Below are 26,722 nucleotides of genomic sequence, written 5' to 3'. Positions count from 1 at the left end.
GAACGCTTTGAAGCTGCAATGAAACTAATTTCGACCTTCAACTGTTTGGAGGCCATTGAAGTCCATTATATACAGAAAAATCCGGAATGTTTTCATCAAAAACCTTAATTTCTTTTCGACTGATGAAAGAAGGACATGGACATCTTGCATAACATGGGGGTGAGTAAATTATCAGGAAATTTTAATTTGAAAGTGAACTAATCCTTTAACACAGAACCAGACAGACACATGGCAGCCTTTTTAAATGAATGAATTGTTCTCGTTTCATCCATGCACTGACTCGCAGTTTTCGATTCGTTCCCTTAGGTCGCTCCCAGTTTTCTGATATCCATGGAAAAGTCTAAAGAAAATCAGTGTAAAAATTGTGAAAATAAATCATAAAAATTAAATACATAATTTAATACAACAACAAAAAAATTAATTAAAATAAATAAATTAATAATGTAAATTGATTAAAAAATAAATAATACATCTAAAAATTATAGTGAGCAGGAAAAAACTTAGGCTAATAGCCTAATGTAACATAATAGAAACTAAATATTTTCCAAATATTATTTTATTCATATTTATAAGGCTAGGTTAATATCTGTTTATGATGATGATGATGATAAGAAATTAATGATCTATTTACCTCTATATAGCCTAAATATCTCTCGGGCATCAGCACTTCACTCAGATATTTCAAACAGCGTCACCAGTTTACCTCAGATTTTCATCTTTTTGCGATCGCCATTAACTGCCGGTGAGTGGAAAATCAGGGCTAAAATCTTGTGGACAAGAAAATTTGAACAAAGCACTTTAATATTTATTTCGGTCGAGCGCGACAAACAGATTTTAACGAATCGAATAATGACTCGCTCATAATTACACAAAAGGGCACTCACGAATCGTTTTAATGACCCGATTCAGAACAGCAGCTCGCTCAACCGTCACCCGGTCAAACGTCACTCTAATGACGTCAGGATTGACGCACGACGCGGGAAAATAAATCAAAGGAGAATTAGATGAGCACAGTGGGAGTCTCGTGAAGGGGCAATTTACGTGCACTCAGTTAATGACACTCAAGTATTTTTAGGCCAAGACCATAAACCATAAATATAAAGATGAAGAAGCCAGGACTACTATCTGCTTAAATTTAACAGATGGAGTATGGTATTACTTAAAACAAGAGATACTTCATTATGAAAGCCCTGCCTTGTTGTGGTCTTGAATTGTGCATACATTTCCACATTTTTTTTTTTTTTAGCAGGTACCTTTATGTACACAGCAGAAAAAAGCTGGTTGTCCAATCTGGTTCATTAAATGGTCCATTTGGGATGTGCTTGGAATTACACTCCACTGCTGCCATCTACCGGTGCCCATTGGTATTTGTTTAAGGACTTTTATGAAGTCCATGCTAAAGGCAAGCATCACTCTTATTAAGGATGACGGATTTTCAAACACATTTCCATTTGATATTAGGCCTACCTTTAATTCTCATTCACTGACACATTTTATACTCTGGTTGTTTTCATATTGTTTTGAATGTATACATATTAGTTCAGTATGTTTATGTCTTTCTGCTCATTTTCACAGTGGTGACAAATACATTCCTCCACCAGCATTAGTGCAAACTGTGTTACCACTGACCATCTTGGATGTTTGCCTGATTTTCTAAGCAAAGCATTTCCTAAAAACCTTACTTCAAGAAAGACAAAGCAGTCATTTCAACAGACACTGTTGGGTTTTCATGATTACAATGCTGAAAACCAGCCTGGTTGGCTGGTCTTAGCTGGTTAAATCCCCTCTAAATCACCCAGCTATGACTGGACTGGAAAACCAGTTAAACTTCTTAGCTGTTTGTTTGTTTGTTTTTTCTCTCTTTTTTAACAGGGCGGACAGGAATACTGATATATTCACAATAAAAATGCAAAAATGCATAACCCACATTTGCAGGAATGTGGTCCACATGCTTGAAATTGTCAATGCACATATAAGATGCTAATGTGAATGTGCGCACAGATGATGAGAGTTCTAACATGCATGAGGAGGAAAGATTTTCATGCTAGTTAGTAGACAATTCTAATGCCATGTCAGCAGCTGAGGTGATTTTGGCATAGCAGTGTTATACATTTCTACCAATTATATAGTAGAAATAAAACCAATCAAAATAAAATTGAAAAATACAATAAATTAAATTACACAAAAATTAAAAATTCTAAAATGTTTACTGAAAGGATCTCATTACAAAAGTTGGAAAGACGTCCAGTGTTACAACTGCACTTCGTTATGACTATACTTGATATATTAATACTTCAAATTATGTGGTTTTTGGGGAAAAGTGTGCTATTACTTTTCTAATAAAGAAACATGTTAAAACCTCGCAGAACACAATAGAACCCACATAGCAACACCCTGGCAACCACTTACAACACCTTACATTTTCTCTAGAAAATGTAACAATTAAAATTGTGCTAGAAATTTAAAAAAAAAGAGAAATTAGAATTCTTTATTATTTTTTAATATTCACAGAAGACATTAAAATACAAAAAACACAAAAATTGAACAAAAACAATTATGAAAATAGAATACAATGAATTCTGAAATGCAGTTTTCTTGAGACTGAGAGAACCAAAACAAGTTATTCCACTCAAATCTTGTTGAAGCCACTGACTGAATCAGTACAAACACTGTGAGGTTAGGTTAAAAAGAGAGTCAAGAGATTAAGTAGTGCCTAATTCCTCCTCTCTTTCACTCTTTTCTGCAGCTCGGAGCATTCTCTGTCAGAGAGCGGACTGACACTCAACACGACTCCTCTGCCCGTCTGATCCACCTGCACGCTCATCATACAGCACATATCCACCAGCTCTCTTTGACAATGCAGTATCCCACTGTCCACCTCACCGCGTCTCGCCGGGTCTTTCCGCAGGACTCGGGTCTCCGTTGCCGAGAAGCCAATGAGATTGGCCAGCATGGCGTCAGACAGATCCACGTCCAAGTACCCGGTTCCATCTGATATGGTGGCCTCCAGTTTCCATGCACTGCCACTAATGCGCAACTTTCCCACCAGTGTGACGATGAAAGCTTGTAGGCGAAAAACCTGAATGCTGGCGGGCGGCCAACTGCCTGCCTGTAGTGTGCAAAGGTACGTGGGAGCATGTGCGTTTCGTTTACAACCAGAAGACTCTACGGTGTTTGTAGAGGAACTTGCACCAGATGTATCACAAGCTTCATTTAAGTTTCTGCTTTGGTGAGTGTTGCTACGAGGAGTTCTGGAGCGAAAACTTAGAGGATTAAGTTCTTCCGTTTTGGGCTGGGTTGGTAACTTTGAGTCAGGTTGCTGGATTTCAGAGTGTTCCCGAATACTTGGCAAGACTTCTGAATCTATCGGGCGCATCACACTGTCCAGCTCCTCCAACGGGATGTCATCAAAGTCCTCAGGAATGTAGTCCATCATATCGTCAGCGGCGTTTTGTGGAACATCATCAAAATTGTCTGGAATACTTCTGAAGTCATCATCTGGAATTTCATCCATATTATCCCAGTTGTCTTCCCTGGAAATGGGCATCACTTGAGGATGGGGTTGTGAATGATGGTAAGATGGTCTGGAGGAAGCTTCTGAAGTTAGGCTGTCATAGCCGCTGTCGGCTACCTGATGATCTCCCACAGCCTCTACGCTGGCCAGAAGCTCCCGGTCATCCGGTTCCTCACCTTGTGGATGGTTCTCCTCAGGCAAACCAAGTGTCCCACAAAGCACTCTTCCTTGAGAGTATATCTCCAAAAGCTGTTCCACCTCCCCGCCTAACACCTTCACGTTCTCAGCCTTCAAGAGCAACACCCCTAGACGGACAGTGATCGGCCCAACTAGCTGGAGCTTCGTGCCAGGAGGCAGGTTGGTACTCAGAGCCGGGATGGGCCGGTATTCCATACCCTCCAGACTCTGCACTCCATCCGTGAGCTGCAACATCAACATGCGAGTGGGCTTGGCCTCCCATGGCCTCTGCGTTTCCTGCGTAACAGCCGAGACTTGATCATTGGAGCAGTCGGTGCCTCGAATACGCTGCAGTTGAGTGTAGGCAGGCTGGCTGATGTCTAGTATGGAGTCCATCTGAACACAGTAACAGCTGTCCAGTTGTGTCTTCAGCGCCTCCGAAATTCCTTCAGGGAGAACTGGGTGGGCCAGATCTCGCAGGTCCGTCAGCAGCCATTGCTCCAAGACTCGCTGATTCAGCTGCAACTGAGGCAAGGATTCTCTATCCGCCTCCTCCTTTATCCAGTTCACACAAGCGTCCAGCCAGGCAGGAGGGACTTGGATGTGCCATTCAGAGTGCAGCCATGCCTGGGTAACTTGGACTTCACCCACGGACATCCTCTTAAACCCTAGAGCCTTATCTTTTAAACATGAGAAGAGGCAAATATATAGTAAAGAATTAGGATTTAAATAAAGAGTTAAAGGTGCAATATGTAAGATTTCTTGTCCGCTAGAGGCTTATTCAAAACAATAGTGCGGAAACTTGGGACATGTGGTCTTCACCTCACGGCCAGTGGAAAACAATTGGGATAGGACTCGGGAAGAAATCATGTTCATGGATGCGATTATTAATGTTACTGTAGTATGAAGCAGAACAGGAGCGAGTGTTGTGGGAGCTGGAGCGATTGCACAACACACGCCTCACAAGCAGCAGAACTTTTATTATGTCACAGTCGCTGGCGCCGCTTCCGCTTTTCCGGTCATGAGTATGAGGTAACACAGCTCTGTTTATCATATTAGATACACTTGAGAGTGTTGAAAATTATGTTATAACGTTACTTTGTGTGTTCGCTCGGCGGCTGCTGTGAGACACTGTTGCACACTGCAGTAAGATAGATCAATTTCATATTAAATGCTTCTATCATATTAAATACTGGACGGTTTGTGTTGATAAATGGCATGCAATTAATTTTAAAACATATTGTATGATGGAGAAAATGCTGTATTACTGTTACTAAAAATAAAGCTGCATCTGATTATGCTATGTTAGCTACTTGACAAAATAGTGTTTTTCTCTGAGGCATGGTAAAGCATGGTACTCGCAAAAAAAAAAAAAAAATCAAGAAAATTCGTTTTAAACAATAAGACTAATCGTGTTGAGCTATATAACAATAATTAGTTTTCTCACGACTTACAAATAGTTGGAAACATTTGGGATATTGTAAGTACTCAAGTGAACAAAATATGTAACACTGGCTTGTGGTTTTTGGATATTTTACTGCAAAATTCTTACATATTGCACCTTTGATGCATATCCTCTCTCTCTCTCTCTCTCTCTCTCTCTCTCTCTCTCTCATATATATATATATATATATATATATATATATATTATATCCTGAAAACATTTTTATTTTTTCATTTTTTAAAATAAAACCAAATAACTTGCACTTACTATACTATACCGTATAACACTGCACTGTACTATAGTATATACATCCTTTTTATGATTAGTTAAAGTAGATACCTTACCAGAAAATGAGTAATTCCATCTTTATTCCTGTGCAGACTGCATGGTGCCTAATTTTAGAGAGCGCCACTTTGTTCTAGTGAATGTGTTGCTATCATAACCTACACTACAGGTCGTCTTGTGATTCCCTTACAGCGACTAATTTACTTTTTTGACACTTCATGGAATAACTTACAAAGAAACATCACAATTAAACCTACCTCATGTCAAAACACAACTGTACTTTCTGAAAGACTAGTCGTGCTAATCATGAACGCGGTCATAAAAGATTGTCGTTTCATTTGACCAATGATTGTCCGTGACGCTGCTGCAGTTTCGGTAATGCTGCGGTTTGAGCCAATCAGAGCGCGTTTCCTTTGTGGAGGGAGGTGCTTTCATTGGTCCGCGCTACATCGGCGTTAGAAAGATTTAGTGCGTCATTGTTGTTACGAAGGGGGAGTAAGACAGGAACAGGTCGGTAGGTATATTTCCTGATACAAAAATCATTCTATTATTGTTATTAACACAGTAAACCAATATATTCCAGTGTAAAACATGTTCACAGTTCTAAATTATCGATATAACGTACATTTTTGTGCACACGGTTAAGTTGCATTTTTGCTAGATAGCTAACCTCATCTCTGTTAGCTAAAGGAAGTTAGCATTCCTAATCAGCTATTTCATCTACAGTAATTTCCACAGTTTGAAATAAGCGTTTGCGTTGTGTTTATTTGTTTTATTAATTTTTACCACCAAAGGTAGTAACCATGAGAACTTCTATTGAAAAAATACTTTATGGTAGTTAGCTAGCTCGTTAGCTTCCTGAAACTATTGTTAATTAGCCCGTCATGCAGCTGATTCCGTACAGGAAGATGGCGACTAATCAATTTATTTACAGTAATCCTGTGTCTCAGAGCACTGTAAGTTGCATATCTAGATAACATCGTTAGGAATCATTTGGCGAATAGTTAGTGAGCATCACAAGCGCGTTCGAGCGTTCATATGCCCTTGTAGTGCGCACAATGCTGTCTAGGTAGGCAGCCCAATACATTTTGATACACAACCCAAGTGTTGGTTTGTTTTTAAAACATTCTTGAGTTTCTTTCTAATTTTAGATACGTTATATTGCAGTGTACTGCTTTTCAGTCCATATTTAAGGTTTTTCTTATTCCTGCAGAATAGCTACCAGAACATTTAGTTTCAGTTCTGCTTTGTTTTAATCATTTCTCTTAAATACTGTGTTTTGCACTAATCATGCTCCATGGACAAAAAGAGAAGCGTTCATTCTGATGGGATCCCTATAATGATCATACAAACAATCTTGGGACTAGCATCCTATCAGGTCATAACATTTTCTGTCATGCACTACTTGTATTTCCCCCTAGGCATCCGTTAGGAAAGAGAGAGCTGTTCATCTCCACTTGTTGTAGATAGATAATGGAGCCAGAAAACGACCCGCAGGAAGAGGAGACCTACAGCAACAAAGATAGTAATGGTAAGATACTGTGATGATGTTTTTTGTTTTTTAAAGCAGCATAAAATCAAAATGGAACCAATATATTGAATGTTGTTAGTATGCATTCTTTTTCCAAAGAAAAAAACATGTTAGTCGTCATCCAATTTTTACCATCCACTTCCCAAAATCCTTCTGTTTCTTGTGCAGTAACTTGTTTAACCCTTTAAAGGGTTAGTTCATGAAATTAATGTCATTTATTACTCACGGTCATGTCGTTCCACACCCGTAAGACTTTCGTTCATCTTCGGAACACAAATTAAGATATTGTTGATGAAATCCGATGGCTCAGTGAGGCCTGCATAGACAGCAATGGTATTTCCTCTCTCAAGATCCATAAAAATATATTTAAATCAGTTCATGTGACTACAGTGGTTCTACCTTAATATTAAAAAGTGACAAGAATATTTTTTGTGCGGCAGAAAAACAAAATAATGACTTTTTAACAATATCTAGTGATGGACGATTTCATAACACTGCTTCATGAAGCTTCGGAGCTTAACAAATCGAATCAGTGGTTCAGAGCGCCAAAGTCACATGATTTCAGCAGTTTGGCGGTTTGATACGCGATCTGAATCACTGATTCGACTCAAAAGATTCATAACGCTCTGAATCAGTGTTTTGAAATCGGCCATCACTATATATTGTTAAACAGTCTTTTTTTTCTTTTTTGGTGCACAAAAAATATTCTCGTCGCGGCATTTAATAGACTGAGCCGTAGATCACTGAAAAGCCACGCAATATCGCGTTCATATCGCAGATGAATCGCCTGCGATAATGAACGCGATATTGCGTGGCTTTTCAGTGATCTACGGCTCAGTCTATTAAATGGCGCTCCATTTGAAAGCAGGTGATTGTGATTTAGCGGTAATCAGGGAACCGGCTTTACTGACGAAATGCGCGTGAGAATAGCATGCGATTAATCGTGCAGCCCTAATATTAAGATAGAACCACTGTACTCCCATGAATGATTTAAATATATTTTTAGTACCTTTATGGATCTTGAGAGAGGAAGTACCATTGCTGTGAATGCAGTCCTCACTGAGCCATTGGATTTCATCAACAATATCTTAATTTTTTGTTCTGAAGATGAACAAAGGTCTTACGGGTTTGGAACAACATGAGGGTGAGTAATAAATGACATTATTTTCATTTTTGGGTGAACTAACCCTTTAAATCCAGACACATGAAATAATAGTTAGAAAAATCTAATTTTCTGAAATGGAATAGTTTGTGTCTCCGCAAAACGGATATAAATCCGATCTTCGATTCCCGCGCTATATGCAAATTTAACGGAGTTCACGTCAATGAAAGCAACATGTATGAGCTGCATTTTATTTATCATCAGCTAGTTTCAAGATCAAAGACCGCAATAGGAGAAAGAGCGGCATCAGCACTGGTAAGATCATTTAGTCTTACTACTTTTAATGATGATTATTGTGATTTGAGCTTCTGCGACTTAGTTTCAGTTTCATTTAAAGAGATACCAGAGATACTCGGCTATGCATCAGCAGCGCCGTCATATCTGGTTATAACATATCGCCTATAACACGCTCTCACACATTTATTTTTAACATTTTGGGAGGAGTAAAATGTACATATGTGGTTTCAACAACCAGATGCATTTACAGTTGTGCAGTTTCATCTGAAATGCATCTCAAACCACCTCCTCACAAGAGCACTTTGGAGGGCATTTACACCTGGTCTTCTCACGATCAAATAGCCGTCTGATCAGAGAAAACGCATGAAGTGACCAGGTGTAAATAGGCCCTCAATGGCCTTTTACTTGCTAAAAAAAAGTCTAAACTATCAATCAGATAACAGAAGGTATGTAGTAGATGGTGTACCACAGGTTTTTCAGCAAAATTTTGATCATGTTGATTATTTAGAGGCCTTAGAAATTTGATAGCAAATATCATACAGTAGGCTAAAGAACATGAAATGAAAATTAACCCTATTTTCTAAATGCATGTTATAGACATTATTATGAGCGGTTCATCCATGTATAGATTTAACTTTTAAAACATTGTTTTGACCCTGTAAATTAATCAAAGTGTCTGAACTGGATCTTCAACAAACTTTTCATTGATCACATATGCCAAATTCTCCAGACATTTAGTCCACTTAAACGTGCAAACTTGCGTTCATCTGCCTGCGCCAGAAGTCTTCAACCCTGCTCCTGGAGGCCCACTGTTCTGCAGGGTTTCGCTTCAACCCTAATCAAACACACCTGAATCAGCTAATTCAGGCAGTGGGCCTCCACGAGCAAGGTTGAAGACTGTTGACCTGCACTATTGAGTGCCACAACCACATCTCAACATCCAATCAAAAACCGATATAGATAATGTTACACTCTAATGCAGTGTTTCCCAACCCTGCTCCTGGAGGCACACCAATACTACACATTTTCAAACTCTTTCCAGTCAAACACACCTGATTCAACCCATCAACTCATTAGTAGAGACTCCAAGACCGGGCTGTGTTCCACTCCAATTTTAGGCACACACTCATGAACTTCACTAAGCACTTCCCCTCGGGGGGATTCTCGCTGCCATTTTGAAGTGCGTCCACTTGAACAAGGGAAGTTTATATGGACAGACCCATGTCCCCTCGATTCTGACCGAGGGAGCGAGTCTAATTTGGTTTACACTTCAAGCAGCTCTATATCTCACAATTCAACTTGATTATGATGTCACAGCAGATCGTGCTTAACTGAAGTTTGAGATATATTCATTATTTTTGAATGAATAGTGTATAATATATTAATAATTATGTTTCGATTTAATCACATAATTTTAGTAATCTATTTATTTATTTATTTATTTTATTTTTTTTCAACAGCTCATATACTTATAGGATTTTATATATTTTCTCCAACAGCTTATATGCATTTAGAATGGTGCATAAAACAAATTGGTAAAAGGGGTTTAAATAATAAATCAGCTCCATAGTGAATTCCAAGTGAATACGTGCGTTTCATTTAAACCTTATGCACGAGTTCCGCCAGTAGTGGGCACTCATGCAATGTAAGCAATGACGCATATCCGATTTCATGAGACGGAGGAAAGTTAGTGAGTGAAGGGCATGAAAGTTTGGAGTGGAATGCAGCCCAGAAATATATGGGTCAGATAAGGGAGACATCCAAAATGTGCACTGTTGGTGTGCCTCCAGGAACAGGGTTGGGAAGCACTGCTTTAATGTATGCCACAATACTGAAGAAAAGATCTGTCGCTAAGTTCCGTTTCATTGCAACTTTTACACGATAAACATATGTGTTGCGAATTCCATTTCAGGTAAGCGCTCTGCTGAGGATACTGAGGAGGACAAGCCCCATAAGCGATCACGAAATTCTGATGACATGGTGGAGCTCAGAATTCTGCTACAGAGCAAAGTAAGTCCCTGAGTTTCCCATGACTTCTGAGTTTTGTTTCTCCTGCTGTACCTCAATGCTGATGGACTCTTCTCTCCAGAATGCCGGAGCGGTGATCGGAAAGGGTGGGAAGAATATCAAAGCTCTGCGCACAGATGTGAGTGCTCTTTTGTTTAGTTTGCACATTCTCACTCTTTCTGTGGTAGATGTTTGTAGAACTGGGTTATAGTATGATAATGCTAATGGTATAAAAACCAACAGAACACTTTAAGCTCATCATCCTTGTCCAAGGAAAATGATAGATTTTGTGGAACCAAGGCAGTTTGTGTTACAAAAGCAGTGCTGTGTAATAAATACCCCACATTCTACTGTACTCTTGAGTTAATTGAAGAGTATATATGAATCTTTTGATGCTGGCTAAAATAGTATTTGGCCTAGTACATATTCTCATAATCTGTTCCTCTCCTGTTCTCCATTCTCCTCCAACATTATGAGAATTCACACTGAAAGTGTTTCCAATTAAAAAATGTATTCCTCTTCCACTCCCTCTCCCCTTTTCCTTGTTTTTTTGTTTTTGTTTTTATTTTTCTGTTCATTTTTGGCCAATTCCCATATTCCGGATCGACTCGTACCGCCCACCTGCGTTGCCGCCTGACCTCCTGACTCCCTGGTTGGCCACACCCATAATCGCGCCCTTCCTATTGGGCGGCTTACTTGATTGACATCCGTGTGCTTGATTGCTCTGGGTACTTGGCCCCGCCCCCTGCAGTACAATGCCACTGTGTCAGTCCCAGACAGCAGTGGGCCCGAGCGGTACGTGCCACTCAGATACTCCAACCTCCAAGTCATATCAGCTCTGTTACTGCCAATATCAGAACTGTTTTAACATCCTTAATGTACAAACTACTCCCTTTCTACCATGAAACATGAGTATGATGCTGCCATGACGATCAATATGAATTTAAATGCTGTTGTGCTATGTTCAAATGCCTTTTCTGTCATGTAAGGGAAGCCCTTTTCCACCCTGTTTCCCTCTCCGACGTCAGAAACATTTTGTACTTTTGGGAAATGTACTTCCTCCACAGTTTTCATTTTAAAGGTTTCTTGCTAATACAAGGCTGAATTTAGTTATTTATGGTGAAGGGGCAGTGCAAAATACATTTTCTCCCTTTTGTCTGTTGTATTGTTTTACTGTGGTATCTGACTTTTGAACTTTGCTCCACTGCTCCCCCCACAACCCCCAACCCCCCTGTCTGTTAATCTATCATCTGTCTCTCTTCTCTACTGGATCTGGAACCTGCTTGATTCATGTTCATCTCTGCCATTCTCTGTCTCCGCACTGTCACACCCCTCTATCAGTTTCATACCTTGACCTTCCCTGTATCTTGACATTTCAGCAACGGGAAGGAGCTTCAGTTTGTTTTCTTTGTTTTCCTGTGTTCTCCACTCCCCTTTGACCAAGGGGTGCATGACTCCATGACTCTCTTTGGGGTCTGTTCCCTCTCCTCACATTTAAATGCGCTAACAAAAGCACTGAGCGTTTTCTTCAGGCTGTTCGTGGGTCTAATATCCGCTCTCTTCTCTCTTCTCGTGGAATGCGATACATTACTTTGACAGAATCCTAAGCATCAGTGCCGATATTCCCACTGTAGCTGAGATACTGCTGAAGATCATACCTACTCTAGAAGAGGTGAGTGTTTTTCACAATTCATATATGACATGGGAGTAGGGGTGGGTGATACACATTTATCTTGGTTTATTTTAGTTTAATTTATTTACATAGAAAATGGTTTGCTTCGGAATCACGTAGGCAGATCATTTTAAATATATAATTTATATATTATATAATATGTATATTTTTAAATTTCAGCATTGCAGTTTGACTTTTTAAATAGTTTTATTTATTTTTATTTTAAAAGTAAAAATATGATATTATATATATTCAAAAATTAAATAGATATTCGTATTATTTATTTAATGCTGTCAAAATTAGTGCGTTATTAATTGCGTGATTTTAATGGCATTAATACAGCATCCATTTTTGGCTAGTGTTACATTATATGATCATGCTCTTATTCACGCAAATGCTTTTAAACCATTCAAGCGCCACAAGACAAACGAGAATGTGCTGTCTGTGAATGTCTGTCTTGTGTGACACAAGGTATCAAGTTCTCTTTCGTGCTTGAACAAACAATAACAGAATTATGCCCAAATTTCAGTTTTGTCTAGTATCCTCAAAAGAGCAGTCTTAAATTAACTTAAAGAGTTAAGAGGAAATGAGATGCGTGTCAGTTCTGCTTCATGTACGGCAGCAGCAGTTCTTAAAGTCACAGCAGCCTAATAAACCAGTTGCTGTGATGTCTGAGAAAATTGTAGCTTTAATAAGGATTAATCTATATTTAATTTATAATTTATGCAGTCAAGACTGTAAAGTGTTTGATAACTTTATTAAATTTCTGTATATTTCCTACCTGTTAGACAGGTAAATATGACATTTTACTATAATGGGTTTATGTGAAGATTGTTTTAAGTTCACTTAAATTAAAATTTATTTTTAAGCCTAATGTTGAAATTGATAGCTTTCAATTATACTGTAATGCATTAGTACCAGTATTAGTTTCAGTTAAACTGGCCTTCGTTCATAAAAAGATGCCATTACAGAAATATTTGAAATATACTGCCTTTAAATTGTTTCTACGTTAATTTGGAGAGTAACTGTGAAATTATTAGTATATTAAAATATTAAAAACTCAAATGTTTTAATCACCATTAATTACAGCGATTTAAAAAAAAAAAAAAAATTTTACTAATATATTTATTAATTTTAACGACCAACTTATATTAAAATGTTTGTCACCTACATAAACATTATGTCACCTACCCCTCGATGAGAAGCTGTTACTGTATATTTGAATGGCACATCTGATTCTCGTCTCTTGATTGGTTGGAGCAGTATCAACATCATAAGGGCGTGGACTTTGACTGTGAACTGAGGCTTCTCATCCATCAGAGTCTAGCTGGAAGCATCATTGGCGTGAAGGGTGCCAAGATTAAGGAACTTCGTGAAGTAAGACACTAAAATGAGAATTTTAACCATAAAATATTAATTTTATATCTGTGCTGATCAAAAACCTTCTGTTCTAGAGCACCCAGACCACCATCAAGCTCTTTCAGGAGTGCTGTCCTCAGTCCACTGACCGTGTGGTGCTAGTGGGGGGCAAGGCAGAGCGGGTGGTGCAGTGCATTAGGACCATGCTAGAGCTCATTGTGGAGGTCAGACTGACATATTTCCCAGTGCTGTTTGTCACTGTGGTGTTATACATGTTTCTCATTAACTCTCTCTCTTTCCAGGCTCCCATTAAAGGGCGAGCTCAGCAGTACGACCCTAACTTTTACGACGAGACCTACGACTATGGTGGCTTCAGTAGTACGTATGAAGAGCGGGGCCGTCGGCCCATGGGAGGCTTCTCTTCGCGGGGGCGTAGCAGCGGAGGCGGCTTTGATCGAATGCCCCCCAGTGGAGGTCGTGGTGGCCACCACATGCAGAACAGGAGAGACTATGATGACATGAGCCCACGCAGGGGCCCCCCTCCATCCCAGAGAGGGGGGAGAGGAGGGGGTCGTCCCCCGCGAAACATGCCCATGGGGCCCCCACATCACAGGAGAGGGTGAGCAACTCTGATATATATTTTTATTCCATTGAAATATAAAGACTGGAATACACCACATGCCGTTTGCCTTGATTTTTCCCCTTATTTGCAGTCTGGACAAGTCAACGCTAGTAGCTGAAAGTCAGAGCCAGTCTGCAGATTTTGGGCAGTCGGAGTTGACCGTCACAGAAAATCGTATAGTGTATGATGGCCACAGACTGTCGGAGAATATCACACGTCTTTGATATTTTTAACTGATTTTAGAACACTCATGTATTGAGGCGCATGTTTCTGCATGAGTTTATGTTTGGAGCAACTTTAATTTAGTTCAGTGTTTGAAGAACTTTGACTTGAAAGCCCGTTAGTGTGTAAAATGTGTAGTTGTTTTGTGTATGATGACTAGTTTTTCAAATTAATAGTTGTGTAGTGTATTCCAGCCTTAACATAAATAGGATCTAAAAAACTTTAGACATTTTTTTTTTTTTCCCCAAGAATTTTAATTTTGGTTTATCGTTAAATATTGATTTGTCATTTTGTTGGATAACAGTTCATGAATGCTGTGTTTCTAACTTTACAGTGATGACCAGTACTCCTACAGCTCCCAGCGTGGCCACATGGAAGAAAGGCGGCAGTAAGTCTTCAGTTGAATCAGTGCTGTTCAAGTTTTCCTTTGTTATCAGCTATAATGCTTTCTTGTGTTGTGTAGGATGTTATTAGCAGTTAATCACTGTATGCCATATTTATCAGTTTTCTTTTTTTCTCCAGTGGGGAAAGACGAGGGCGCAGTGATCGTTATGGAGGCAGCATGGTCAGTATTCAGTCTTATTTCTTGAAACGGAACTAAATAATAAAATTGCAATGACTCAAACTACATTTTAAAGACCAGAGTCCATGCCTCTTAGTACCAATGAAATAAAAATGGACCATTCTTTTTTGAAATTACAAATGAATAAATATTGGAGAAGGCATTTCACTTTTATATACATCACAATATGAAAGAAAAGACAGTCACAAGAGGAATCACAATAGCATCCATAACAGCAGCTCAACTGTGTTACCTGATGTTTGAGTAATTAGGGTCCTTGGAAAGAGAAGAGAGGGACACATTGTTTTCTGTAAGTTGCCTTTAAACTTTTGTGTTTGAGATTTTTGATTCTCACTCTTCTGTTCTCTTTCTTTACAGAATGATGGATATGGTAAGTGTTTCTTTAAATACATATTTGCTTTTTTGCATTCGAAAGGTGGCTCATAATGAAATTGTTTTTGTTTGGGTTTTTTTTTCTTGAGGAAAATTTGTTTCACCTTTTTATGTCAACTTTTAGTCTCACCAAAGTCTTTGAAATGTTTTATAAACTATTTGACTAACTACTCTGGCCGAGTATTGCCCACTTAGACAGGAAGATTATCTGACTGTGTGAAGCAACTAACCACAACTTTATTAGCTGCATGTTGTCTAGGGGTTGGTTTATCTAAAATAGTTTTTAAAATATAAGGGGACATGATGATGGGAAAACATTACATGTAAGGGAAAATTATATTTCAATGCTTTTCCTTTATCTCACCAAAAAAATTGCATTCTCATAACTTTGCATTCACTGAAATATAGCTTTTCCTCCCACAACATATTATTTCCATTACAAATGAAAATGTTTTTGAGTGAATACAAAAGCACTGAAACACAACTTTTCCATCCATCTCTTCTTTTTTTTTTTTCTTTAACCATCACCATGTCCTTTTAGGGGCTCTGTAGTTTTAATTATTTACTGAGTGAATTCAAGTAAATTGGGACACTTTTTTTTTTTTACTTTCAAGACTATCAAAAGAGTGGCCCAGTTTACATATCTTTACTGTACACCGGTGGTTTTTGATATTGCGGGGAAGGGGGGTGCCATTTACTATTTTGACAATCAAAATTATAATTTTGTTAATATATGTAAATTCAATATATAATTAAATACCAAAAAATTAAACTGTTTACTGTATATTCACTATCTAAGCTCGCTGTTCGGTTGTTTTAAGAATAAACCACCAGTTTATCTGCCATTTTGCTGCATACAGTTACTGTAGGCTACAACAGATTTAAACATGGATAAATGGTTATCAACAGGGTCGATGAAAAGGACAATTGCAGATGTTTCTTCATCTACAAGTAAGGATAAATCTTCAACGCCTGACATCAAAAAGACAAAAAAAAAAAAGACTACCTAGCTCTAGTGTTCACGTGTTGGAGCGGAGAACAAGCAGCTGAAATGAAGCTTTACATTATTTAACTTATATTAGTTTTACTTTACTTTTTTTTTTTTTTTCACTTTACACATTATTTTACTGGAAAAAGCTTTAGCAGATCAAGCCTGATCTCCGTTTGCAACTTTCTTCTTTTCAGCCCGAAATACAGTGCTTAGTAAATGCTAAATAAAAAACACCAACCTTTGCATTAGAATAGGTTAGTCACAAAGATTTTAGTTTATAAGGTCTAATTGTTATGTGCCAGAGTCTCTTGACGCTCGGCCAGGCCCTGTTCCACAGTTGAAGCTTTAATAATAGGATATTGGCAACACAGATTTAGCAAACGTTCCAGTGCGTTTTTGTGTTTGTGCTCTGGACAGCGTCAAATGGTTCTATTTACAACATACTTTTGCAGTGTTGAGCAGTGTAGCCAATCACAGGTATATCTGTTAATTTCTGGAATGCAATGGCCAATCAGATGTATTTAAGTTAGTTTGAATCCACTCACCGCTTTTGTTCAATCTCATTTTATCAAACAAAGTGTAGACACGATGTATTGTGATTTATTGTGCAGTGTAGACCGCTTCATTGATTAACAGCCATGTACTTGCAGCAAATGTGGAATTCACTCTCAAATTTGCAATGATTGTCAATGTGACCATAGCAGTGGGCAAGACAAAAATCTGATATACATGCATTAAAGGGTTAGTTCACCCAAAAATGAAAATTCTGTCATTAATCACTCACCCTCATGCCGTTCCACACCCGTAAGACCTTTGTTCATCTTCGGAACACAAATTAAGATATTTTTGTGTTTGTGTCCGAAAGCTGACTCATTATTGGCCGACGCTGTACACTGAGCAGCACGACGCATGTGTGAGCTACTGACGCAGGAGCCGACCAATAATGAGACTGCGTTCTGACGTAAAAACACGGAAGTGCTGCACTGCATTCACTACGTCAACAGCGTAGGAGACCGACAGGGAAGAGAAGAAATTGTTGAGTAAAGTCATTATTTTTGTTTTGTTTTTGCACACAAAAAGTATTCTAGTCACTTCATTACATTTTAGGTTTAACCACTGCAGTCACATGGACTATTTTAGTGATGTATTTACTACCTTTATGGACCTTTTTAAAGTAGTAATTAAATTGCTGTCTATGGAGTCGGAGAGCTCTCGGATTTCATCAAAAATATTTTCATTTGTGTTCTGAAGATGAACGAAGGTCTTGCGGGTTTGGAACGACATGAGGGGGAGTAATTAATGACAAAATTTCCATTTTTGGGTGAACTAAGGCTAGAGCACCCAATTTGATTCTGGAACCAGGCCTGGGCTCGGTGTAACCCATTATCTGCATTTTCTGTTCATTGCCAGTTTATTCAGTAAATTATTCAGTAAATACAGTGTTAATATCTGTTTGTAAGTCATCATTAACCAACATGACACCTAGTCGGGTCCGTTAAAATTCTTGCAGTGGGCCGCAGAAACTTAAAGTGTTTGATTGTGTGGGCCGTGAGTTGGAAAAGGTTGGGAACCACTGCTGTTACAGTAAAGATTATTTACTTTTTCTTTTTGTTTCAGACAATAATTCATCTTGGGATTCCTCCTATCAGTCTGGTAAGTACACCATCCTGTTATAATAAGATAGGGACACACCAAACCAACGCCAAAGAACTAGCGCTGATGAAAGCCGACTGTGACGTCGCCTCGGATTGGGGCAAAAAAGTTATACTTGAACACCGCACAGATTACAGCCGACAATCAAATAGAACGTATATTCTGTGCCTGCATGAGGACATGACTCCCCCATACCAGCAGGTGGCAGTAGTCTGTATTCGAAACACTGGAAGATCTAGAACTGTGGGTATACAAAGCAAGCAACGCTTGATTTTACCATTGTTCACACCAGTCTTGCTCATTACAGACTTACTCGTGTAGCTTTGACGTCCTGATTCCACAAAGCCATGTTTTTATTAAAATAATTTACTGTTCAAATTAGATGAAATTACAAGAATAAGTGCCTGTAGTGTGTTCCTCCTTTACTCCGTCATTTGTTTTAGCCAGATTTGTGCTTTTTTTTTCTTTTTTTTCTCGTGTGCTGATTCGCTTAGCTGAACCGCCAATCAAAGTACTCTCTCTCTCCGATGGCTGACCATCGGTTTGGTGTGTCCAAAGCTATATATATATATATATAATAAAAAAAAAAATATATATATATATATATATATATATATATATATATATATATATATATATATATATATATATATATATATATATATATATATAATAAAAAAAAAAATATATATATATATATATAATAATTTGAAAAGAAGAAAAATTCAAATTCAAATAGACTTGAAATTCTCCAGTTGTACATATCCCATTATGATACATTTCCCTCTCTTTATGCTCAGGTGGAAGAAGTAGTTACAGTGAAGGTCCTGTGATCACCACACAAGTGACTATTCCTAAAGATGTGAGTAAATCACTCCTGATGCGATACCATTTACACATGAAACACGTATTTAACTCCTCCTGCTGTGATTCTCAGCTGGCCGGATCGATCATCGGTAAAGGGGGTCAGAGGATCAAGCAGATTCGCCATGAGTCCGGAGCATCAATCAAAATTGACGAGCCCCTACAGGGTTCTGAGGACCGAATCATCACCATCACAGGAACCCAAGACCAGATCCAGAACGCTCAGTACCTGTTACAGAACAGGTATGTTACAGATTGAGTGATCACCTCACAGTGGACTAAAACATTATGATGCTGACTGATCTTCTCTCCCACTCTCTCTGTTCATCAGCGCTCTACACCTCTTGGGACGCCAGAACTAACCAGCCCTTGTTTCTCAGGATATCCATCCAACTGAAGCTCAAGTCCTCGTCACCGCGTGATGGCCTGACACATGACGCGTCCTTGTCTGTCACCTTTATAGGAATCCCTCATAGAATCGTACAAGCCCGAGCCCTCTGGTTGTCCTTGATTGTGGATTTTGTGAGATTGTTCTTTCTTTTGGTTGTTTTTATAAATATTAATTTTATATGGGCCAACTATCACTTCACACAAATCTTGGATGAGCAGATAGTTGCTTCTCAACAGGACGTTGTTGTTTTTTTCCCCCTTTTGGAGTGAATGTTTTATTAGTTAGGAAAATTTTCCACTATTCCAAAAGCTTGATCCGGAATGTACACATTCAACCCCCCCTTCTTTTTTATTATTATTTTTTAAACACCTCTGAGTGTTCTAAAACTGCATTTGATAGAGAATAAAATGTAAATATCCAGTGATACTATGGAAAATGATTACTATGGACATATGAATATATCCTTTACACTCTGTTTCATTCATGTGATGTTTTTCCTCAGCAAAAATACAGATATTTTCATCAGGTACTGAAAGCTTGCAGTACGTTTTTTTTGTATGTCTTTTCTCCTGTCTGTTGCTGGGTTTTTAAAATCTAGTGTTTTAAAAAAAATTACTCTACCTCTGGAATTTTTTGTAGGCCTGCCATCCTAAAAGAAGGCTCATAATCATTGTATGCGTTTTTCTTTTTAAGAAGAAAAGAAAACATAAGTGGATTTGAAGTTTTAGACTATATTTGAGTCGGAGCAGGACAATAATTCTCACTCTCCCTGTCTTTTATTTTTCTTATCTTTATTTTTTTACTCAAATTTTCTCTGAAGTTCTTCAACCAGGCACATTTGTAGAGTTTGTCATTTGTCTGAAATAAAGGAATTGCCATTTTTTTCAGTGTGGTATGATTATTAATTGTGTCAATACACTTAATTCCTTCTATAAAATGAAAATGATCATGTCTAGACAAACATTTAACAAAAATACCTACATGAAGTAAAGTCCTACTTTACAAATGTAGTTCAGTAAGGCCCTAAAAAATGGCTTAAATAGTTCAAATGAATATGCAAAATATTTTAGAATGATGTGGTCCATATTCACCTAATATGTAATTATAGTTATCTTGAACTTTATTAAATTTCCCTCAAGTGAACTACCAGAATATCACCTCAATCATTAGAGGAGGGTTAAAGTGCCATATATGACTCGAAAACAATATTTGAACCTTTTGCAGTAAAACTTTGTCCTGTGTTCTTATTCCTTTGACATTCATGCAAGCAATGCTAGACATGAAGTTAAATGGTTGCCTCAAGAGATTTTTTTTCGCACTTTGGCCGACAGTAATCTTGATGGCTTCACACCTTGTTTGTGATGAAGTTTAGATATTGTTTGACACAGTTGAGTTTTCAATACAGCCTGAACATACTGTACGGTATTTGAACATTTTTATTTGCTTAAAACACAAAACTCTCTGAAATGAAATGAAATGTATTGCATTAGATGCACAAATACCAAACCAAGTGCAAACGAATGACGCTAAAGCTTTTCTGTTCTGAGCGTTATTAAATATGTTTTACCAGTTTATGTAGAAGTCATTTTTCATGGTGTAGTGTAGGTCATATGTCATATTAACATAAAAACCTGTTCCATAAAGTCTGATAGCCAGAAAGTGTCCAAGACTTCATTTGTCTTAATTTTTGAACAACATAATATATTTTTAGGTGTCCATATGCTTTTAGGGGTCCAAACAGCATGCATATTATAAAATTTTGTACAAAAAAAAAAAACTTGTCTGTATACATTGCGCATTTTTGCGCATTTATAATCCGCTTGAAGCCAAAACGGCCAGACAAAATCCGCGTGATGGTTTGACACGAGTTTTAGCTTGAAAACAAGCGGTAAGATTAGCCTGACTAACACGGAAATTAAAAACTACAGCGTGTGTATTTCCAAATTCTAATTGTTATTAGGTGTTATAGGTTTACTTACGAAGAAAAAATTCAGTAAATATGCAGTAGATAAACGACCTAATGTACTTTGTACCAGGAGACATTCACACACAGACCCTCCTGTCCTGCACTCCTCACTTGTGTAGAAATGATCTTTGACTACTAAGTTACCGAATATTCTAGCAGGGCTGGAAACTAAAGCAAGATTGCTTGATTAAATTTTAAAGGACTGTACGATTTTTGACGCTTTTCAGTAAGTACTATTTAACGAGGCACATGACACAAAATGCAAGTTTCTAGAAAAATGTTAGAATTACAATTGTTGAAAAATAGTCATAAAACAAAGATTAAGAAATCTAATGCATTTTTAAGTAATGATTTAATTGCTAATTATTTCATTTTTGAATAACACATAAAGATGGAATAGCATAGTCTACTCCATTTCTGCAGTATACTGTACACATTATGTAACTTTCCAGTATGCATGGGATATTCAGATGGTCTGTGCGTTAACAGATCACATACTCTCTGAGTAGTTACTAATTTTGATTAAGTACCTACTTCACTACCGTTAAAAAAATGTATGTTCTATAAAGTTTGGTTGTATGTAGTATGAATATAATCTGGACATACTACATTTAGGTTGAATTTCAATCGGATGTGAGCATCCCTATATACTCGCTCTGAAGGGCAGAGCCCTTGAAATGGGGACTTTGGATGGAGCAAGGCATTTGCGTGTAATCTAGCCATTTGGAACGCCCCTACAAATGGCGTCCCCCTTCCCAAAGTGCCCTTAAAGGGTTCAAAAATGCCGTTTGGAATTCGGCCTTGGCCCTGTCCCAAATGGCACCCTAAACACTCGCGGTCTTCCTATGAGTCTGCACTTTCGTGACGTAACGCCGCTTTGACTGTCGGGAAGAAGTCTGCTGCAGAGCTCGCTTTTAGTGTGGGCGAGAAGAAGCGTCTCGCTGCAGCCTGCGGTGGACATCCAACCCGGCCGGCCCACATCCAAGTGTGACGTCAGAAGTCAGGCCCATGCCGCCCCGCAGCCGATTCTTAAGATTTTATTGGTCGTTAATCACAGTACTGATTGCCTATGGAGTTATTTTACTGACAAATGTTGAGAGCACATTATTGTGACGCGAGAGCACATCAATGTAATGCGCAAGCGCAAATCTCTCCGCTCGCGTGCGGATTTCCTTTGCTCTCGCACAAAACTGGATGCCCGTTCTCAAATATACAGTACTCTCTTATGAACTGCCTCTCTTCTTGCTCAGATATTGCGTGTGCACTCTCAAACTGTGTCCTGTGCGCTACCAAATCTCTCCGTGCTCTTGCAGAAATTAATTTGCTTGCTTCTGGATTAAACGCTGTCAAAAGTTGTCAACCAATCAGAAGAGACAACTGATCCATGAAAATGCTACATGGAATCTTATTGGCTGAGTGTGAACTGAGCCTGGAATTCTTTCGACAAAAATGGATATTTTCTTTGGAATATATTTTCTTTCTCCTTGTATTTTTATATCAATTTGGTACAATATTATCCTATTCAATTCAATGTGATAAACGAGTAAGGTCAAACATAAATCTAAAAGTATCAAAACATATCAGATTATATTAACTAAAATGTGTAATGTAATGAATTACAAACTACAATTTTTGTCATGTAATTTGTAAACTACAAGTAATCTATCCAGAGCCAGCACTGGCTAAAAGACAATAGTTCAGTTTGAGTCAGTTCAATGTTGATTCAGTTACGTTCAATAACAGCGTCGATGTTGCAGAATTTGTCAGTTATGAAATGCCGCATTGTTGAATCATCTATGAAGCAGCTCTGCAGAAAACTGGTGCTTTAATCATATGCCAGCTCAATTCAGCTCAGTTTTAAGTGTCCCCAACTAAGCAAGTACTGAATTGTGAACATAGCCATAGTCATGCAATGTTTCTTCCCAAACAGAAAACAATGGAGGAGCCACTGTCCCCTCGAGAGTCTGGTCAGTTTGTGGCCGAGCGGAGTCGAGATGTGTTCGTGGATGAAGATGGTGTTAAACGTGTGGCGCAGATGATTTACGAGCTCCGTGACAGTGAAGAATTCACAGCCAGCGGCTGGAAAATGATGAATCCTCTAGCACCTTCACCAGACTCGGATGATGCCATCAACTGGGTATTTGTGACCGACACCATGAACTTCTCCTTCTGGCCTGAGAAGGAGGAAGAACAGTGTGAGGTCACGTGCAGGGGAAACACTTATCGAGGGTACATGTCTCTCTGTGCTGCGGTGACTAGAGCTATGGATGGAGGTGACTGAATATGTATCTCTGAATTTATATCATTTTCATTTTATAAGAACCATTTTGTGTTCTGTGAAAGTTCAACTTTATGATGTCTTCATTTAGGAGTGCCCATTACGAGCCCCACCTACTTTTCTCAGATCAGTGAGGCCGAGCTGGCCAAAGTCCTGCGTTCGGACAACTCTACTCCCATGCCCATGCTGAGAGAGCGTCACCAGGCCCTAACAGAGGCCGGACGAGTGCTCATGGAGCATGGTGGATCCTTCCGGATGTTCATGAGTCATTGTGAGAATGATGCAGAGAGGATGGTGAAGTATATTGTTCAGAATATACCGTCATACAGAGATGAAGCCACATATGAGGTGAATATATTCACATTAAACATTTTTGAAATCAATAGTACAATTTCAGTTTAGTCATTTAAAGCATGGCTTTTGAGAACTTTAGTTCAACTTGCTTAGCTTTCACCAGCATGTTAGATCCCTTGTGAAAAATAAGCACACTTAATTGTGTTGAATGTGCACTTGTAGTGTACTTCAAATTTTATTTATTTATTTTTTTTTTTTAAATATCCTTTCAAGTATAATATTAACTGAAATAAAAGACCACTTAAGTGAACTTAAGTTAACTTTTCATAATGTTATGTTGTGCTATAAAGGGGACTTATTATGCCCCTTTTCAATCTTGAATAGGTTTACATGAAAAAAAAAAATAATTTACACATAATTGATATTGTTGCAGCCCCTCTTTTCCCAGTCTGTCAGAAATGCTCAGTTTAGAAGCACCTCCTTCCAAAAAGCACAGTGTGCTCTGATTGGTCAGTTGGACCAGTGTGTTGTGATTGGTCAGTCGCTTCGAGTGTGTTTTGGGAAAAGTCATAGCCCTTATCATACCCGTGAGTTTCAACTCACAACTAACTAACTCAACCAGGCTTCGCCTCTTTTTGCGTTTGCTCTGGACAGGAATTATTTGAATTAGGAATATTGTGACGTGTTTGTTCCTGGAAGAAAACTCAAGACTACAATGGAGGCGTTTCAGGGAGTTCAGAAACAGTGATGCTGATATAGAGAATAATTCTCTTTTGGAGTGACTTTGTGCTTCGTAACTTGGCAGAACTTTTTTGTGTTCAAACAGCAACATTACACACTAAAGAAAATTGAACATTGAATCATAAGTCCTCTTTAAAGAAGTACACTTATGCGTTAACTAACAAACTATAGCAAATGTAAAGAACTTGATTTTAATTTTAACTGTAGTTTGTTATTCAGTATTACATCTACAGTAAATATATTTTAAATATACTAAATTACAACTTTATCATTACAAATGGGTAATTTAAATAAAGTTTAAATAGAAATATAAATGTCAAGCAAGCACTCTTAAGTTCAACTAATTGTTTAATATAATGTAAACTATATTACAATTTAATTTAAATGTAAATAATATGTAGTTAAGAGTCTAAAAGCATTACATTTAGTTTGTACTTAAGTGCCCCTTATGCCATTTTAAAGGCTTCTCATTTTATTTCCTACAATAGGTTTACATGGACCCAGATCAAACAACACTTTATTTTTTTGGTATATACATTACACATCACCTCATTTCTGAAAACGGTTCATTCGAAAATTCAGTCTCTCTAAACCCCTCCTTTCTGCAAGCCTGCTCTGATCTGATTGGTCAGATGACTCAGTCTGTTGTGATTGATCTACCACTTACAGCACATGTTGGAAATGAAACGGCCATTACCATAACTGAATTTTAGCTCCGGATCTCCCTCACTTGATACACAGTGATACAAACAGTAACGATGGTGTCGGCTTTACCGTATCAATTCCAGCACGAGTTCTCATCCTTTTGAAGGATTTGCAGCACTGAAAACAGCATCTTCTCAGTATGTCGACAACACAAACCAAAGGTTTCCAGGCCTTAGCTACAACTATAGTAATTGATTCCAGGTCAAAGTAGATTTAGTAGTTTGTGGGCAGGTAATGAAAACCATAGATTGGCACTATGCAAATGATATAAACCTACGGGAAGGAAGACTTGAATTACTGACGACTCGTTTCGGCAGTTCAGAATCGATTCTTTCTTTTAGGAGAAAATCACTTTATTTGTCATGCACTTTGATCTTTGACCTTTTACATTCACAAACCGCTTAATTACATGAAGGGTAATATCTGATAAAGCATAATATGGGCACTATAAAGTATATTATTTCTGTAAAAAGTACTTTTTTTAAAAGCTTGCTAAAGTGTACTTCCTTTTCACAAGATATATCACGTCATAATGTGTAATATTTTGTGTATATTGTATTTGTAGGGTAAGAAGATCTCATTTTACAAAAGGGCTCAAATCCTTGTGGCAGACTTTTGGGGCATCATGGAGGCACGAGGGGAGGGCAACATCCCTAACCTTGACTACCTGACAATGTTCGCTGACTACAGGGTGCCACAAGGCCTCGTGTACCTTGGGGCTTTACGCTACTCTGATGCCCTTATGGAGACATTGAAAAACGGTTTGTTGTGCCTTCCAGTTGTCCTATTAATTTAACCTGGAGATTTTTGTTCAATTCAAAACCTTTGTTTGATGTGAAAGACTGCAACATGCACTTGATTATTTTTGTGAATTTCACAAAAATATCTTTGTCACATAATTGATTAATCTTAACATAATAGACAGATACTCTTACCAGTATTATTATAGTGACTATTAGGTCTTTCACAGGTGAATTGTTGAGCTCGGGTGAGAGGCGGGAGGTGGAGATCAGGGGTTGCTCCATCTGGTGTGTGGAGAGAGTCCGGCACCATCTGTGGAAGCTTGTGGAGGAGAGAGATGGAAAGAGCTGTCACATCAACTCTGCTCTTATTGACTTTTACCTGTGGCCCTATGCTAAAAAACACCACAAAGAAATGGCACATATTCCAATACATCACACTCGCTGCATCTACTATTGACAGCATCATCTTTTTTTGCCAAGTTCTTTTTTGTATCATGTTGTATACCTTTAAATAAAGTTATGAAAATGAGGTGATTTGCATTTGGTATAAATACTTTTGTTAAAAGAGAATAGTGGGAAACAGTCATTGTGTGTATATGAGTCATTCCATGAAAATGGTACGATTTGGACTTATACATTTTTAGATTTTTTTTACCAAAATGTATTACTTTTCCGAACACCCCACAACATTAATGACATATTTAACTTCCAGAAAAACATATTTTCCCATCTCAGGCATCAAATCCCTATTATTATTGGTCATTATTTGAAGTTATGGACACTGGGAGCTCTCTGAATATTATTATAAAATGTGTTTGTAATAAAATCAACATTTTCCTATTAATCAGATGTCCCTCACACTAATTCAGTAATTGCAAATATAAAAGTTACATAAAACCTCATACTTTT

General features: G+C 38.1%; 3 protein-coding genes across 12 annotated transcripts; 2 read left to right on the top strand and 1 right to left on the bottom strand.

Annotated features, from left to right (window-relative positions):
- Positions 1–2,592: 2,592 nt before the first annotated feature.
- rmi1 (RMI1, RecQ mediated genome instability 1, homolog (S. cerevisiae)) lies at positions 2,593–5,741 on the bottom strand. 2 transcript variants are annotated; one of them, XM_067394048.1, is made up of 2 exons: positions 5,678–5,741; positions 2,593–4,371 (listed from the first exon to the last, which is right to left on the bottom strand). In XM_067394048.1, exon 2 carries the CDS (start codon positions 4,346–4,348, stop codon positions 2,714–2,716), a length of 1,635 nt encoding a protein of 544 aa, XP_067250149.1. In that variant the 5' UTR covers positions 4,349–4,371; positions 5,678–5,741; the 3' UTR covers positions 2,593–2,713. The 2 variants fall into 2 exon arrangements, with proteins under 2 accessions (XP_067250149.1, XP_067250148.1); XM_067394047.1 differs by having other exon boundaries at positions 5,480–5,719.
- Positions 5,742–5,886: 145 nt separating this feature from the next.
- Positions 5,887–19,959, top strand: hnrnpk (heterogeneous nuclear ribonucleoprotein K). Of its 6 annotated transcripts, none has more exons than XM_067395406.1 (19): positions 5,887–5,934; positions 6,842–6,951; positions 8,318–8,368; positions 10,263–10,360; positions 10,440–10,496; positions 11,109–11,152; positions 11,957–12,029; positions 13,293–13,406; positions 13,484–13,612; positions 13,691–14,007; positions 14,102–14,191; positions 14,567–14,620; positions 14,755–14,797; positions 15,173–15,185; positions 16,097–16,138; positions 17,796–17,831; positions 18,632–18,693; positions 18,769–18,938; positions 19,027–19,959. In XM_067395406.1, exons 2-19 carry the CDS (start codon positions 6,894–6,896, stop codon positions 19,055–19,057), a joined length of 1,482 nt encoding a protein of 493 aa, XP_067251507.1. In that variant the 5' UTR covers positions 5,887–5,934; positions 6,842–6,893; the 3' UTR covers positions 19,058–19,959. The 6 variants fall into 6 exon arrangements, with proteins under 6 accessions (XP_067251507.1, XP_067251512.1, XP_067251509.1 ...); XM_067395407.1 differs by having other exon boundaries at positions 5,906–5,930; XM_067395411.1 differs by lacking the exon at positions 14,102–14,191.
- Positions 19,960–20,477: 518 nt separating this feature from the next.
- Positions 20,478–26,519, top strand: qng1 (Q-nucleotide N-glycosylase 1). Of its 4 annotated transcripts, none has more exons than XM_067394046.1 (5): positions 20,478–20,508; positions 22,983–23,325; positions 23,422–23,678; positions 25,636–25,831; positions 26,041–26,519. In XM_067394046.1, exons 2-5 carry the CDS (start codon positions 22,989–22,991, stop codon positions 26,268–26,270), a joined length of 1,020 nt encoding a protein of 339 aa, XP_067250147.1. In that variant the 5' UTR covers positions 20,478–20,508; positions 22,983–22,988; the 3' UTR covers positions 26,271–26,519. The 4 variants fall into 4 exon arrangements, with proteins under 4 accessions (XP_067250147.1, XP_067250145.1, XP_067250144.1 ...); XM_067394044.1 differs by having other exon boundaries at positions 20,487–20,503; XM_067394043.1 differs by lacking the exon at positions 20,478–20,508 and adding an exon at positions 20,912–20,974.
- Positions 26,520–26,722: the final 203 nt, after the last annotated feature.

This window comes from Chanodichthys erythropterus, chromosome 9 (assembly GCF_024489055.1).
Source record: "Chanodichthys erythropterus isolate Z2021 chromosome 9, ASM2448905v1, whole genome shotgun sequence".
NCBI classification, from domain to species: Eukaryota; Metazoa; Chordata; class Actinopteri; order Cypriniformes; family Xenocyprididae; genus Chanodichthys; species Chanodichthys erythropterus.
The sequence above is the reverse complement of the archived record's forward strand: the minus strand, read 5'-3'. Positions and strand labels throughout refer to the sequence as shown.

Coding starts and splice junctions, on each gene's coding strand:
- hnrnpk (XM_067395406.1), top strand. CDS start 6,894: ATGGAGCCAGAAAACGACCCGCAGGAAGAGGAGACCTACAGCAACAAA. Junction 14,008..14,101: donor CCCCCACATCACAGGAGAGG/GTGAGCAACTCT, acceptor CCTTATTTGCAG/TCTGGACAAGTCAACGCTAG. Junction 18,694..18,768: donor AAGTGACTATTCCTAAAGAT/GTGAGTAAATCA, acceptor TGTGATTCTCAG/CTGGCCGGATCGATCATCGG.
- rmi1 (XM_067394048.1), bottom strand. CDS start 4,348: ATGTCCGTGGGTGAAGTCCAAGTTACCCAGGCATGGCTGCACTCTGAA.
- qng1 (XM_067394046.1), top strand. CDS start 22,989: ATGGAGGAGCCACTGTCCCCTCGAGAGTCTGGTCAGTTTGTGGCCGAG. Junction 23,326..23,421: donor GACTAGAGCTATGGATGGAG/GTGACTGAATAT, acceptor GTCTTCATTTAG/GAGTGCCCATTACGAGCCCC. Junction 23,679..25,635: donor GAGATGAAGCCACATATGAG/GTGAATATATTC, acceptor TTGTATTTGTAG/GGTAAGAAGATCTCATTTTA.